This window comes from Urocitellus parryii, chromosome 14 (assembly GCF_045843805.1).
Source record: "Urocitellus parryii isolate mUroPar1 chromosome 14, mUroPar1.hap1, whole genome shotgun sequence".
Taxonomy (NCBI): domain Eukaryota; kingdom Metazoa; phylum Chordata; class Mammalia; order Rodentia; family Sciuridae; genus Urocitellus; species Urocitellus parryii.
In genome coordinates this window covers 58,054,379-58,071,812 of record NC_135544.1, presented here as the reverse complement: position 1 = coordinate 58,071,812, position 17,434 = coordinate 58,054,379, and the positions used below count along the sequence as shown (strand labels likewise).

Here is a 17,434-nt window from a genome sequence, read left to right as displayed (position 1 = left end):
GGGTCTTCTGACTGGGAAGGGGAATTGTTTTTCAGGCAGTGTCTAAAGGAACCAAGGACAGGAAGATGATCAAGTGAGAATGCAATGTTACTTCTCTCATTTGTTTACTGTATTTTCTAATAGATTACTTGATGCTTTTAATTGGTTATTTTCCACACCATGCCTGCCGCTCCTTCCTCTCACTTTTTAATTTCATGACAAGTGAGTCAATGACATCTTTCTGGGTATTTTTATGAAGCAGCATCCTTATAGGAGATTCTGTATTCTCACTCCCAAGGGTGCATTCAGTGATTAAGTGTAAAAATTCGTCCAGGCACATGATGGAGCCACATGAAACTGCTGCTGCCCACAGGCTATTCGACAGCTGTCTGCCTTGATATGATATTTAAATCACTGTGAGGCATTAGAATAGGAATACCAATTTGCAACCAAAACATGCCAGAAAAGTGAGAAACTTCAGACAAAAACAGCTCTAGACATCACTTTGAAGGGTTTGTGATAAGCAAATTGCAAATATAAGCACCTCCAAGCTGGAGATGTTACCCATAGGATTAGAAAAAAGAATATTCTCATATGTAATCTCTCAAAGCTGAGAAAGCAAAACTAGATTGAATTAAATCGAGAAACCCAAAACTAATTTTAACTCCTACTTAGATGGGTATAGTAATTTCAAATGGTGAGTAATCTCGAGTTGGGTTTGAATTCCTGGATGATTGTAACAGTGTCTGAGTATATGGTCTGGATTGCTTCACGTGGTATTTTGCATGTAGAAGATGTTCTGCCTATGTAGAATTGTTTTCCCTTGGTTTCAATGAAAAAAGACTTTTTCACTAAAATGGCAATTGCCACATTTCTGTTCTTAATAAGGAAAACTTCCATCTGGTATACTCTAGGCATGTCACTGCCAAAGACCATTAAAGACATTTTTCATTTTTGTAGTGACAAACATAAATTTAAGGACATTTATGAACTGTCAGCATCATTGTAAATCCCTGTGTCACCACATCCTCTATGATCATCAGGGCCAGCCTCAAGAACATGTGCCCTGTGCAGTTTTGTGGGTCTTGCACTTGGCTTAATGCTGTACCATCACCATCTTGGAATTATTAATAATTTTTTTAATCAGGGGCCATGTATTCTCATTTTGCACTGTCCCACAAGTTATGTAGCAGTCTGCTGGGTACCAACACTGTCTTATAAAGAGAGTTTACTTCTCTTGAAATTTTTTGTGCCATTTATTAATGTGATACTGGGAATCAAACCCAGGGTCTCATACATGCTAAGCAAGTGCTCTACCAATGAGCTACATCCCAGCCCTAATGTCTTTTTAAAAAACACTAGTGTGTTGTTAAAATATATTTGACTTTGTATACAACCAGAGATATGAAAAAGTGTGCTCTGTGTAATGAGAATTGTAATGCATTCTACTGTCATATATAAATAAAAAAGGAAAAAATATATAAATATATATATATATATATATTTGTCAAGTCCATTTTCTCTTGCCTTCCCATTGCCTGTGGAAGCAGTGCCACAGAGGTGGCTGACACTGTGTTCCTGGCTTCTGACACAGCTGAGAGGTAAAGCAGGAGTGCAGAAATGAAGCTGGAGGTCTTGGAAGATTGGTTACATTGAACAGATAAGTTACTTGATTTATCAGAGCAGTAAATGTGCTGAAGATAATGAGAGACTTCTTTCTCACTATCTGAAGGGATTTCTGAACATTAAAAGTGGAAGACTGGGGCTGGGAATGTGGCTCAAACGGTAGCGAGCTCGTCTGGCATGCGTGCGGCCCGGGTTCGATCCTCAGCACCACATACCAACAAAGATGTTGTGTCCACCGAGAACTAAAAAAAATAAATAAATAAATATTAAAAATTCTCTCTCTCTCTCCTCTCTCACTCTCTCTTTGAAAAAAAAAAAAAAAGTAGAAGACTGAAAAGATCCCTGAGGTGCTAATTTAGCATTGGAATTATCAGTATGATCCTGCAGATTTTCAAATTTATGTATATGTAGTAGTTACATATATATTTATGTGTGTGCATATAAATGTGGATACACATACACAAATGTCTTAGTTTGTATAGCGACAGGATCTAGAGGCAGTGGCAGAACACTGGCTCATTATAAGGCCATCCTTGGTTGCATCACCTCATGGTGTAGAGAGCAATGGCAGGAGTATGTGTGGGAACATCTGGAACCAGATGGGGTCAGTTTGCTCATTCTGGTATTCCTCCTGGGAGAACTACCACCCAAGGGCACACCCCAATGACCTTAACTTCCACAAGGCCCCACCTCTTTAAGGTTCTGCCACCTCCCAGCTCCACTCCCCAGACCTAGCCTCCAATCACAATAGAACCTTGTGGCACATTCAAGCCATATCCAAACCACAGCGCATGGAGAATTCCCTTATACTTTCAATGTCTACAGGATCTGTTAGTGATGCCCCCTCTTTCATTCTGATAGTCGTTTCTGCCCTCCTCTTTTCCCATCAGTTACTCTAGCTAGATGTTGATTATTTGATTGATCTTCTCAAAGAGCCAGCTTTCGGTTTTGTTTGTTTTCTCTATTGATTTCCTGTTGGAATTTCATTGATTTCTGCTCTAATTTTAGTTATTTCTGTTCCTCAGCTTACTTTGAATTTAATGTGCTCTTTATCTCATTTCCTAAGGTGGAAACAGAATTTTTTCCCCTTCTTTCAATGCTTAAATTTTTCCTCTAAACACTGATTTTATTGCCCTTATTCTTTGCTCCTATTTTTGTTTTCCATTCCTTTTCTGCCTTTTATGGTTTTAATTGATCTTTTTATGCAATTTCATCATTTCTTCTTTCTTACTATATCAGTTGTACTTCTTTTTTTTTTTTTTTTTTTTTACTTTATTTAGTAGTTGCGTTAGAATATGTCTTGTGGAACAGATCAATTAGCAATGAATTCCCTCAGTTTTTGTTTGAGAAAGTCATTACTTCTCTTTTACCCCCTTTTTCCCCACCTGTGGTGTTGGCGATTTAACCCAGGGCCTTGTGCATGTGAGGCAAGCACTCTACCAACTGAGCTATATCCCCAGCCCCACTTTTATCCTTTTGAAGGATGATGTCATGCAACACAGGATTCTAAGTTGATAGTTTTTAAATATTTTGCTCCACTCTGTACTTGATTGCATGGTTTCTAAAGAGAAGTTAGATATAATTCTTGTTCTTGGTAGGTAGTGTTTTTCCCCTCTGGCTTCTTTCAGGACATTTTCATTATCTTCAATTTTCTATAGGTTGAAAATGGCAAGCCTACATGTAGGTTTGGAAGAATTTGTCCTGTTTAGTGTTCTCTGAGCTTCCTGGATCTGTAGTTCAATGTCTGACATTAATTTGGAGAAATTATTTTATTATTGTTCAAATATTTCCCTTGTTCTTTTCTCTATTCTCACAGTGCACGTAAGTACATCTTTTGTAGTTGTTTCACAGTCTTTGGATTTTCTTTCTTTCTTTCTTTCTTTCTTTCTTTCTTTCTTTCTTTCTTTCTTTCTTTTCAGTTTTTGAAGTTTCTGTTGATATATTCTTTGGCTCAAAGATTTTTTTTTTTCCCTCAACCCTATCCACTTCTCATAATCCCATGAAATGTATTCTTAATTTGTTACAGTATTTTGGATCTCTTAACATTTTATTTTTAGTTCTTTATTTGGATTTCCATCTTTCTACTTACATTCCCCTGTTCTTAACATGCCATCTTCATGTGCCTTCAAGAAAAAAATGTGTGTTAAGTTGGCTTCTTTTAGCATGAGTTATAGTGCTATGATAACAAGTTCATGTTATTGAGTCAGCTGTGTGCCAGATAGGTGCCTTTAACAGAGGCACCTGTAAAACAAAGTTAAGTCCTGGTCAGTTGAAGACAGCATTGAGGGGCACACAGGAACCCAGCCCTTGCATTCCCCAGGAGCAGTGCTTCAGGGTCATCTGGGTCAGTGTTCATAGCAGGTTTAACACCTCACTACCATGAATAGCAAGACACAAATGTGTAGTTGCCATTGATGTTATCAGGTTAATTTCACACCACTATAACAAACATTTGAAAATTTACTCCAGGCTGCAGATGTTTCTTGTGTTCTGTGTTTGTTTACATGATGTATAGTTCTATGTTTAATATATTCGTATGTTTGTGAATTCTTTATAAACTATTTAAGGGTAAAAAAGGACATGTAGAGGACTTTACCTTTGGCATATATAAAAATATGAAGCAGCAAAATATTTAAAGCAATATATATTTACTTATATATATAGGCATATATATATATATATATATATATTCCTTGCTAAAACATACTTTTTACCTTAATAGCTTTCATTCAGTTTCATCTGATTACTAACTTTAAAATATATTTGATTTTAAGGAATTATAGTTCCAAAAATAGAAAGTTATTTCACTAAAACCTATATGTCAACCACGTATACTATTATATCACTCTACTATAAAACTCGATCACTCGTGTGTGTGTGTGTGTGTGTGTGTGTGTGTGTGTGTGTGTGTGAGTGATGTCACTCTCACTTTGAACCCCCGTTCCTCTTTGTCTTTATAGTGTTTTATGAAAACTCTGCTGGCTTCCAGAGCCTAATAAACTTAATTGTGTATAGCTCATTGTGCAAATTGATTGGCTTTTGATACTTGCGAGTAAGGAATATCTTATTAGAATCAAGTAGATAAATTAGCTAATTGTATTTAACATACGAAGACAGGTGAAAATTGAGACTATTCGAGTTGATTCAAAAGCAACATGAGAATAGAAGATAATTGACATATTCTTTCATCTTTCTTCAGATCAACCAAATATTAGACAAAACAAATTTGAGGTTTGTCTTTGAATAGAAAGCTGATGTGCTAAGCATATTCTTCAATTTGGGGTTTTTTGTTTATTTTTATTTTTTTTAAATCTTAGATACTGTATCTTTATATACTGATTTTTTGTTTGTTTGTTTATTTTTTTGTTTTCTCCAGGAGGGTATTGGGACGACTAAAATGAAACTCATGATTTCAGTTTTTGATTGACATCTCCTTGATACCTGGCATTTTATACCAATGCCAGGAATTAAATTTTATCTCTTCTCATCTTTAGGCAATATGATATTCTTCTAGTGCGTCACTTCTAATTTCGATTTTTGTGAAATGAGGTGAAAAAATATTCTTTGAGACCAGTCATTACTGGGCTTTTGAGCTTCCTGGTTACTTTTGTCATTCAGTTATTATGTGGGAAAGTGTAAGCTATAAAGCAGTGCATTAATAGAAGTTGCTATTTCTCCTCATTAAACAAATTGAAGTTTATTTTTGTTTAATTATTTCTTGTTTTATTTAGTACAAATGTCTCTTCAGCCAAAAATCTGTACTAATGGTTATTAGGCTTTTGGGCTTGGTTTTGTACTTTGTGATATTATAAAATGATTTCTATCAGATGTCTCTCACAGAAAACCAAGAAGTTGATGAAAACTGGTTTTATGGATGGAAAACTGAGGTACAGGGCAGCTCTGATTCTACTTCTTGATTTTGATATTCAGCCTGTTTTCTTGTCTGTTTCTAATTTCATTTGAAATTAGAAGAACAGCATATTGCCTAAAGATGAGAAGAGATAAAATTTAATTCCTAGCATTGGTATAAAGTGCCAGGCATCAAGGAGATGTCAATCAAAAACTGAAATTGTGAGTTCCGTTTTAGTCGCCCCAACACCCTCCTGGAGGGAAAAAAAAAATCAGTATATAAAAGATACAGTGTCTAAGATTTTAGAAAAGCAAAAAAGAAAAAACCAAGGGGCTGGGGTTGTGGGTCAGTGGTAGAGTGCTTATAATATAATACCATATATAAATAAATAAAGGTCCATTAAAAACTAATAAAATATTTAAAAACAAATTGAAGAATAAGCAAATAGGGTTTTTGCTTCTTTTCTTTTTCTTTTTTTAATATCCCTGTCTTACTGTGATGGAAAAGGATTTATATTTTGCTACAGCTGGTGTTTTTCTCCTGCAGAGATATTCCCATGCCCTTGGTCAGCTCAGGAGTGGAGCATGGCAACCTGAGGGAGCTGGCGTTTGCGAGAATGAAGGACCTTGGAATACAGGTGAGAGTGATTTGACTGTCAGTCCATCACTGTTGAGGAAAAAGGAACCTCACAGGCAAACGCTCTGTGACAGTCCTCTTGCAGACTGCTTCTACCAGGCAGGTTAGAACACCTGCATGCACTGAAGGTGTTCTGTGTAACCTGGGAGCGGAAGCACACAGCGGTAAAGGCTGCACTCTGTCCCTCATCCCCTCTGCCTTCCTCTGTAGGCTTTTCAGTTGAATGGTTGTTTTTCCTACCTTCTTTGATTGCCAACTATGTGTTCAACTCCTGCTTTCAAAAACATTTTTCTTCTAAAGTATTAGGTGTTCAGGCTGTAGAAGAATAAGATGTGGTTCCCCAAAAGAAATTTGAAGAAACAAGGATTATGTGTAGGAAATAATTACCAAACAGTGCTGTTGCCCCACATAACCTGCTCCTTCACCCCATCCATGTATATTTAAGTCACTTATTATTTTACAAATGTTTACTAATCACCTCCTCTCTGCTGGTGCTGGAAGAACAGAGGAATTTGTAACTTAACAGTCTCTCTCCTTGTAGTTGGTTCTTAAGTCAGAGGAAGGTTTGAAATTCAAACTGAAGAGAGGAAAGGAGTGGGTCTACCCAAGGCACTGGTGCTGGTTCTGTCTTCAGAGATTTGGATTCAGTGGGTGGGGATGTGGCGCAAGCATCCACTGCACTATGTACCTGGCTCTCATGCACAGTTCAAGCCTAGACCATGCTTTGAGAAACTCTGTTCCAAGAATTTCACATTGTGGACTTGCCTAAGATAGTTTGTATTTTCTCTCAAATAATTATTAAGAAAATTTTTCCGGGGCTGGGGATGTGGCTCAAACGGTAGCGCGCTCGCCTGGCATGCATGCGGCCCGGGTTCGATCCTCAGCACCACATACAAACAAAGATGTTGTGTCCTCCGAAAACTAAAAAATAAATATTAAAATTCTTTAAAAAAAAAAAAAAAGAAAAGAAAATTTTTCCGAAGATTTTTTGCCCAAAGAAAGTCTGTAAACAACATTGGCTTATTCTACCAAAAAAAAATAAATAAATAAATAACAATTTTAAGTTCTAGAAAAAGAAGTAAATGCATTTAGATTGATTAAACAAGATTGTGTGCCTACTCTGTTCTTCAGCCATCTTGTTCTACATCTCTGTCTTCTAAGAGTACCGCTGCTGAGGGCACTGCAGGGCCTGGTGACTGACAATGTCCTTGTCCGTTCCTCTTCTTTAACCCTTCCTGCCTCACTAGCTCATTAAGTAGACTGAGATTGAGTCTGAAGACTAATATTCAATCAGAGTCAAAGACGCCTAGTACCCATAGGCAACGACTTTCCCAGAAAGTAAGCACAGACTATCTCTGCCTTTAAAAAAAGCATGCAAGAAAGCAATAGCAGTGTTCATCGAGAGCATGTAACTATAACACATCCACATACAAGCTGCTGTACAGGAGTACACATTGAGTAGATCAGTAATTATAGGGAATGATAACCTGTTTGCTGTACAGTCTGCATCAACAGAATATTATCTTGGGCTGCTTCCTGGTGCTGCAGCCCGGCTGCAGCAAAATAACCAGGAGGTGACAAACAACATGTGTAGATTGATACAGCAGGAGTGGGAGCCGTTTATTGTAGGACAGGAGGGGTATATATACATTACACACAGCTTATCTTAATTAACATAAACTAGATACAGCAGTCAACCAATAAGGATTCTCCACACTTAATGGCTCGCTGGCGTTACTTCACAAACCACTCCCCTTGGCAAAATGCCAGACGCCATCTTGACTTGTTTACAAACCCTAACATCCTGGGGTTTCCTTCCTAACTGGAAGGAGCTTTGTTTTTTGAAAACTAAATAATGAACTCTATTTCTTCATGGAATTTCACACATGTCACAGTCCTTCAGAAATATATTAATACAATAGGTTGTAGTTGGTTCTTAAGTCAGAGGAACATAATAGTTATATCCCTTGAACAAAATTAAAGTCTAAATTTAGTTTAAAAGTAAAACAATACAAATTCATAAATTTGTCATTCTGGTTTTCTCCATTCTCAAATTTGTTAAAGATGGGCCTTTTTTTCACCCCAGGGTTTGGTTTAAATAAGAGAAGTTTAAATAAACAATGAATTAGTTGCGGATTTAATTTCTCTAATTTCTCCTCCAATCTGCCTGATTTTTTTTATTTTTGTTTTTGTTTTTGCAGTGTCGAGATGTGAGAACCAGAGAGGTTGGAATCCAAGAAATTCATCACAAAGTACGGCCCTATCAGGTCAGTTTATGTCTTTGCCAAGCCTGGACCCCCACCGTCTTACAGAGAGTACCAAGTCCTAAAAGTCAATGAATAACTCAGAGCAGAGAATAACTGAAGATTAGATACAGATGTCAAGCTAGGAAAGCCAAATATGAAGGTAACTGAATTATAGAAGAGCCAGGTTAGGAAAAACAAGACTGCTTCTTATTCTAGATCACTACTGTCTATCAGAATTTACTTGCAGTACAGGGAATGTTCTGTGATCTGAGTTGTCCAATATGGTAGCCACTAGTCAAATGTGACTTTTGAGCACTTGAAATGCAGTTAGTACAAATAAGGAACTGAAGGTTTAGTTTTATTAAATTAATTCAAATGTAGATAGATAGCCACACATCTGTAGTGGCTACCTTCTGGTAGAGCTTATCAACTCTTGCCCATTGGGGAATAAGCAAATGAATAGATGCTGTACCTATATCCAAACGTGAAGATTTCTGGGTATATGCATATCATTACATATTGCTCCTACCAGAGCCATTTGTACAATGAGTTGAAGAGTTATAACTCTTTATAGATTCCCACCACAACACTTGCCGTAAAAGCTTCTGCCCAGTGATTGAACTTTCTTTAATATAATTGTTCCATAACTAAGTACGATTTAAGAGCTCTGTGAGATGTCATACTTTCTTAAACCTCATCACAATACAAGGGATTACCCCCATCCTCCACAACAGGTTCTAGTGGAGGAAGTAAGATCTAGAAAATTAAACCACTGCCAGGAGTGTTGGTGCACACCTGTAATCCCAGCAGCTGGGAGGCTGACAGGAGGATTGTGAGTACAAAGCCAGCCCTAGCAACTTAGCAAGACTCTGTCTCAAAAAGGGCTCATGATGGGACTGGGGTTGTGGCTCAGTGGTGGAGCGCTTGCCTGGCATGCGTGAGGCACTGGGTTTGATTCTCAGCACCACATAAATAAATAAAATAAAGTTCCATTGACAAGTAAAAAAATATTTTTAAAAAAGGGGGAGGGGGCTTGTGATGTAACTCGTTGGTTAAGTGCCACTGGGTTAAATCCCCAGTACCAAAAAGAAAAAGAAAAGGAAACCACTGAACATCTGAGAATTTGGAACTAAACAAGTGCTCCTAAGACATGATTTGTAATTTTATCTTAGAGACTGTTCATGGAAGATCAAAGATTTAAATACAAAGAAGCATTAACTGAGCTGGATTTCTGGAAGAATCTCAGGTTAATTAACTTCAAATATTTGATAAATGGTTTTCCATTTATAACAGTTCATGATCAAGGCATGAACTCTTATTTATTGGTACTGTTTGAGAGGAGACCAGTAAAAAGAACATAATTAGCGATGATTCATTCTTTTTTCCTAACTGAATATTAGCCTAAATAAATACATTCGATTATAAAAATGAACTTGGTTTTTAATTTTGAAAAATATTTTTGTGCACTTTCTGATCAATAGGTTGAATTGGTAAGGAGAGATTATGTTGCAAATGGAGGCTGGGAAACATTCTTGTCATATGAAGATCCTGATCAAGACATTCTGATTGGCCTCCTGCGGTTACGAAAGTGCTCAGAGGAAACTTTCCGTTTTGAGTTGGGTGGAGGTGTGTCCATAGTCCGGGAACTGCATGTGTATGGAAGTGTAGTCCCTGTGAGCAGCCGGGATCCTACTAAATTTCAGCATCAGGTATCCTGTATACTGGTTTTGTTTGGCTTATAATTCAGAAATTGCCCAAGGGCTGGGGTTGTGGCTCAGTGGTAGAACACTTGCCTGGCATGTGTGAGGCACTGGGTTCAATCTTCAGCACCATATATAAATAAATGAATAAAATAAAGGTTCATCAACAACTCAAACAATATATATTTTTAAAAAAAGAAAAGAAAAAAAAGAAATTGCCCAAGGTAGGAAAAGAGAAAAGGAATGGTGTTGGAGACAGAGGAAAGGGGAAAGGGGAGTATTAAGAACAAAAGAATCAGCATTTCAGTTGTTCCACCATGTTTTCCCTCCACACTGCTCCCTCTGGGAAGTGATGGGGCAAAAGGAAGGACAAACAGATTCAGCTAATTGAATATATCAGATTGAACCATGTGAAATTTCTGCTTGTGGAAGTCAGAATACTGGCAATTTTATGAGTCAACTGTGCACTCAAGTGAGAGGATGACGTGAAAGCACATAAGGAACCGTGAAGCCCTTCAAAAATGGCAAGCTGTAGTTTAATCAGTGGAACCCTGTTCTGACCCCAGACAACCTAAAATTAGTAACTCTTTAAAATTCAGAAAAATGTGTTAAAAGTGCCAATAGTGGATTTAGGGTAAGCCCCACAATTGGCGAAGTAAAGGACCTTGCCTGATTTCTAAACCACTTTAGAAAGTGGAGGGATGACAAATCAGACTTAGAGCCCCAGTCTTCCGTCATCTAGAGACTGCCTAGAACTTACCTAAAAAGATGTGGCTCTTGTGAGGCATTGTCCCCTTGCTGTGACTAGATTATATCCTCCTCAGAATACCATTTGGTAGCTCTAGTTGGAAAGTTAAACCTTTTCCACCTGTCAGCTGTCAAGTATTGGTATAATTGAATGGTTTCTTCTTTCTTACTCACATAAGTAGATTTTTTTAGCAACTAAAAAATTGTAATCTTCTTGTTTTGTGGACTTCTTTTGATAGACTTCCTCCCTTCTTAATCCCCCAACCTCTTTATTGCTCCTTCTAGGGATTTGGCATGCTGCTGATGGAGGAGGCAGAAAGAATAGCTCGAGAAGAACACGGATCTGGGAAAATAGCTGTTATTTCAGGTAACTTGGGGAAGGAGAAATTCGTGATTCATCCACATTTTAAATTTGGTAGCACTATGAAGTCTACCTCAGTGCTCTCTTGCCCCATTTATGATTACTATGTTTAAAATTGGGACTGACAATGAAGGACTTGTGCCTAAACACTCAGAAAAATCATGGAAGCAGTTTGGTGAACTGGAACTATCAGAAATGCTCCCTCACTGAGAGTGCAGAGCCAGTTATCAGCATCCTCTCTTCTTCGCCATCTATCACACTGGTCGTTGTGGTCAGCCTCTCTCTTGTGCTTTGTGCCCAGTTACTTTGTCTGGGGAAATGGAATTTGATGATATGGATTCAAGAAAAATTTAAATCAGTGTGGAGATTATCAGTGTTGTTCAGAAAATTAAAATGGAGTCTCAGTTGTCAGTATAAGATGGGTAAAAGCAGTGTTCTTGCTCCTTCAGTACTGTCCTCAGTGATTCATTCCTGGACAAGGACTCTGCTGTCTGGCAGGGCACAGGAGGACAAACTTTTCCTCAACTGTCTTCGGTTCCCTGGCTGGATCTGAAGTTCAACCAGCAAAGACAAATTAATAGGGGAAGAACATACAGATTTATATAGTGTAAATTTTGCAGAACACAGGAGCCTTCATAAGGAAATGAAGATCCAAAGAAATTATTGAGCCTGAGTTTTTGTACTAGCTACTTGATGTAGTGTTTTGATACTAGGTACTTGATTTAAATTGGAAAGTCATGGGGAAATGAGTGGTCAAGGGAGAATGAGCTAAAGGTAAGAAACAGGGGCAGGGGCACTTAGCAGAGGTAAGGATGCTCCTATTCCCCAGTTCAGGGAGGGCCTTACCTCTGCTTCAGGGGAGAAGGGTAGGGGAAGGTCAGAGAGGCCTTCCTGTACCTGCTATTTTCTTATCTTTTTTCAGCTTAAAATTTTCAGTGTGCCAAATCACCTGTCTGGGGGTAGTGCATTCTGAACCTCATCAGGAACTTCCCTATTCCTTAACTAGGACATCAAGTACTGGGGAAAGGGGCATGAAAAGGAAATTCTGATGTGAATGTACACTCTTTCATTTCTACTCTTCAGTATTGTATCCCTACAGAAAGTGGCTGATTCATAGTAGGAGCCAAAATAGTGAAAGCCAGGATCAATATAGGTTATTTTTCCTTAGTGGTATTTTGTTTTCCCATCAGACTACCACATTCCAAAAGCTAACCACACTTTTGGAGAAAACAGTCTTTCTGAAAATGAAATTTGAAATGAGGTTTAAAAAAAAAATCAATGTTTTTGCCAATCATTAAATCAATACCCTTTCCCAGGTCTTAATGATTATAATTATGAAAATGTAATCATACAGGCTCACTTGGTCATTTAGTCTGGCTGTGACTTTTGGTATTATCCAGGTTAATAGAGCATTTCTTGCCATTTCTAGCTATATATATGTTTCTCTGTTACCTTAATTACACAAAGAAGATGTCTAATTGAGGCTCACCTGATACTGATACCTGTAGTAAAAAGTGCTTACCTCTCAGCCATTTTACCTGTGGATAATACCAGGATAGGGCCACACTGACTGAACCCATTCTGCATGTGCATCTCTGTAAGGTTGATAACACCTGAAATTTCCATGAGTCTTTTTGCCAGAGCACCATCAGTGTTTTCATTAAAGAACTCTGGGAGTTGACTGTGCTTAGCAATCACCTGGAAAGCTTATTGAAATGCAGATCCAGAATCCTTAGATCTGTGAGGACCTACGTTTCTGAGCACTCCTGAGTGATACCTCTGATCGTTGTCTTCAGAATACATTTGAGTAGCAAGATTTTAGTGTTCGCTTCCACATGTCCTTCCCCAGTCATCACGGTGGGGGTGACTCTGTGACCCTGGCAGCACTGCACTACTGATAGGGAGTGACTGATATGCAATTGCGTGATTTTCTGGTGTCTGTGGGAACCTAATAAGTTTTAAAGCTGAAGAGTGTCCATGTTCCATCACTGCTGGACATTATTTTATCTGTCTTCATGATTTCTGTCTCTCTTTGAAATGTTTCAGGCCCCTGACTTGCCTGAGGTCACATCCAGTGGCTCATAAGAGCCTCAGATCGGTTTCTGCTTTTCCAAGCAGGGTGTCTTTCCGAGTGGAATTCAGCATCTGTCCTCTTTCCAGCTTTTTATCCAAATCTAAATGATAGCTCAGTTTTAAATCACCCTCATGGAGACTGTGTAAAATAACAAGAGGCCTCCGAGGTAACAGGAAAGAGCCTCCCCGTGTCAGCTAGCACAGCAGCTCTGCTGCGTGCAGCTCAGGGGAGTTTCTTTTGGCTGGTGGGATTCTAGGTGAAGAGCCCTGGAATGCCCACTTGGAACTCTAGTTCTTTCCAAAAAAGGACAAAGCGGGTGTCACTCTGGCCTGGGAGCCCCACCATTGATCCCTGTAGAGAACCACATCGGCCTTGACTCTTCTGTTTGACTCAAGCTCTGGTTATCCTTCTAGTGAAAACACCTAGAACCTCTGCTTTGTGGATGTTGGGTTTAATTTCTCCAGTTTAGCAATATATTACTGTTCTGTTCAGGTTTCTCCTCAGACACCTGAGATGTCTATTGAGAACCTGAAGGAGTGTTTATTATGTACAGTGTTCTTTTTCTTTACATGTTTCTTTATTTTGATTTTGGTTCTTCTGATTTAAGAATAATTATGAGAAGTGAGTGTGTGTGTTTTAATTTGTGTAAAAAGTCAAGCAATTAGTCTCTGTATGTCAGTCCTTATAATGAAAACCTCTTTATGATAGTACTGGTGTTTATGGGCTACATTATATTCACAGTGCCCCATTAGATTATAGCTACCATACAAAAAGAGACAGTGGTGGGGGTTGGGAGGAGCAGGGGGCCAGGATTCCATTCCTGCTTTGCCAGTGGCCCTCCTTGTGACCTAGGATAATTTTACTAGATCTCCATGGGCCTTTATTTTCTTATTAAAAGCAAATGAATTAGGATATCTTGTACAGTTCTACCTATCTAGAATTCTGTCCCTTAGAATCTTCACTTCTTTACTCCTCAACATGACCACTTAAGTTTTCCTGATTATGGTTTAAGTAGATTATTTTTCTGAGACATGTTAGAGAACCCTGAATTTCATCAGTAATGAATCTCAGTCCCATTGTAGGTCGGGCATTTGATGATGACAATGATGATGCTGAGGTCTCCCATAGGTAGTTAATCCTGTCTGCAATTCATGGACATATATTAATGTTGGTCACAGCTGGTGACACTTTGTGACCTATTTGGCCTACATTTTTCTCTGACCTTGGCCTTAATTTGCAAATCATCCTTGTTCTGGTCTGCCAGCTTTCCTGTAAGTCATACACAGTGGTGACCTAGATGTTCTCTCTTGGCATAACTGATAACTTGAGTAAAGAAGAGACAGAATCATTTATCATTTTGGTTACCCTGTCTGTAAAAGTATTGCACTATGTACAATTTTTAAAAATTGTGTTCAGATTCATTTTAATTTCCCTTCATCTTGCCAGAAGATTTTCTTAGTTTAGATTTATGACCTTTGGTTTCTAACTCTAAACAATATTAACTGCACAGTAGATCTCATTTGAATCTCTAGTCAGAATGACTATATTCTTGCTTTCCCTGTTAAGAAACAAAATTGCTTTTTATCTGTATTACCTCAGGATATTTTATTTATACTGTATAATAAATGTAACTCAGTATATTTTATTTATTTATAGGTATACGCTGAATGTTTTATAGCTGATCATCTTTTAAAAAAAAAAACTAATAGTACTACCTTTAATCTGTATGAGAAAATTGAAAACTTCTGCATTTATCAAAGTCAAATGAAGTACTTCTTTAGAGGAGTTTTTTAGGTATGTTCATTCTACATATAATTGTCTTAATAAACTGTGTTTTAAAGTTGACCATAATTTTTAAATGTGAACATTGTTAAATAAAACAAAAATGACATCAACATTGCTGCAGGTGTTAAGGGGCAAGCAGAGGCACGAAGGTGTGAGGTGCCCTGCTGCCTCTCAGGAGCGCCCAGGGGCTCTGGCTGGCTGGGTCTTCACCTTCAGAGGGAGACCAGTTTCTCCCTCCTTAGACTCCAGATGACTTCTCCACATGGGATTAATTTGCTTCAGACTAAGAAGATAATCTCTTCCTATTTGTAGAAATGGGTAAATCAGTGTCATAAGAACAACCAATTTGTAGAATAATGTATAAGCAGGAAATAACCATAAATTACTGCTGAGTGTCTAAGCAATTCTTCCCAATTCGGTCCAATGCTTTAATATCTCCTGCCCATTTACCCATGTGTCTTCATTCAACACACATCTATTTAAGATTAACAATTCGTATTTACTTAAAAACCATGTTGTTTATCTGCTTGGATGATCTCATTCTTTCCTTCAGGCCTGTCAAGATGAGGCAGTTTTTTTCTTCCCTCATGTATAGTGTGAGGTGCAAGAATTATACTGTAGAAGCTAACCACAACATTTAAAATGCCATCACTAATAATCACCATGGAAACTGGAGATCTCTTATGTCATACTCCCCATACCATTTCTAAAAGAGCAAATGTAACTGTCAATAGCCACTATTCAAAAAGCCGTTTAACGCCCCCTACAGAATGAGTTTTTTGTTCTGGCAATTTTGGCTAGGTATCAGAGTCATGTCACTGTTTCATTTGCCAAGCTAATTGCTATGCAGTAAGATGAACAGCTATTCCCCAAGCTCCCCATGCCTTCGTCATAAGCAGGATTCTATTTGTGTTCTTTCAAGTAGAAAATTAATATGGCCATTGGCCAAGAATTGTACAAGGTTGATAGATCACACAGTAATGGTGAGAAAGGAGGGAAACGTCTGAATGGTTAGTGACAGAAATCACTGAAGTCAGAAGCTGATAGCCATTTTGTTTAAATCTATTAAAAAGCCCAAGAACAAGGGAGGGGGGAAGAATTTAAATATAGGGTGATTAAACAAGTCACTATGGAGATGAGATCATTCTTAATCATGATACACAGTCATATGACCCTAAAGCTGTGCCTACAATTCCCAGTAGTCAAAAAATCAATGTGCTTATGCCTTATATAATCTAGTATGGCTTCCTACTGGATTAATGGTCTTGTTCCCCATAGCCACTGATTAATAAAATTATTGTGAACAGAACATAGCAGTTGTTTTGTTGCCTTACACTACAAGTGTCTTAGACTTACTTGCTGGACCCCAGAGACTTCTCCTGTATTCCAGGCCACTACACTTCTCCCTCAGTTTCAGGTGAAGGTTGTTTTATTCTTTGCATTATAGTCTAGTTGAAAGGAAGGGTACATTTGTAGCTAGGTCTGTCTGATAATGGACTCATAATCCTTACCAAAGTGCCTAGAAAAGCTTTTCTTCATTATGGCGTAGCTCTTTGCTAATGGACACAGGAAACCTGCCAAATGCAAACCAGTGTGTGCCACAGGCGTCTTGTGTTAATGTGGGACTTATCAGAAAGGACAGGGAAAGATTGTTTCCTCTTTTGTTCTCTCTCCTTCAGCTCTTTAAATAATTTGTCTTTTTATAAATTATCCCCTAGATGGCCCCTAATTAAATGTACATTTTCTGGATTATGTTCATTCCTTCCTTTCATTTTGGTGTTCTCAAAATGATCATACATATTTCTTTCTCAACACATGTTCCAATAAGACTTTTTAAAATCATTATTAGTATCTTTCTTTTTAAAAACAATAGATACAACATAAAGATGATACTACAAGATCTGTATTAATTTCAGCATCTTTATTAATCAGACTGGCATTGATAGTGGAAAATGCGACTTTGCTAGATAACCAGTTAGCCAGATATTTGCTAATTGATGTCTGTGTTGTGGCTCCACATGGAGACATTGTTGCATGTCTCCTCTCAGGAATCCTTATTCCCTGGTTGACACTTATTCATTTATAGGTGAATCAGGTACCAGTTTGTAGTACTTTGCATGTCAAATGCATTAAACCATTCCTCACTTGGCATCACATGACGCTATTCATTAGCACACGTTTTGAGTATTCCTGAATAGGCCACCAGTGAGTTTTTGCTACTTGATCTTGTAGGCATCTGAATTTTTCATGACACTTCCTTGGCGAAAGCTAGTGATATCAATTTGTAGTGGCCTGTCAGAACCTGAAGAACAGCCTTTGGCAAGTGCTGTTGCTGATTCCTAATCCATGCAGTCTAGCCTTCTTCTGTTTCAGAAATATGTACCTGAAAGTCTCAAAGGCTAGCCTTGCTCTCCTAGACTTTCTCTCCCC

At 38.1% G+C, this 17,434-nt stretch overlaps 1 protein-coding gene across 1 annotated transcript in view; it reads left to right on the top strand.

Moving 5' to 3' along the window:
• The window catches only part of Elp3 (elongator acetyltransferase complex subunit 3), an 80,237-nt gene that overhangs the window by 47,280 nt on the left and 15,523 nt on the right, over positions 1-17,434 (top strand). The window contains exons 11-14 of the mRNA XM_026398867.2: positions 6,002-6,092; positions 8,293-8,358; positions 9,819-10,046; positions 11,070-11,151. Of these exons, the coding sequence (XP_026254652.1) occupies positions 6,002-6,092; positions 8,293-8,358; positions 9,819-10,046; positions 11,070-11,151 (467 nt within the window). The remainder of the gene's footprint in view (positions 1-6,001; positions 6,093-8,292; positions 8,359-9,818; positions 10,047-11,069; positions 11,152-17,434) is intronic.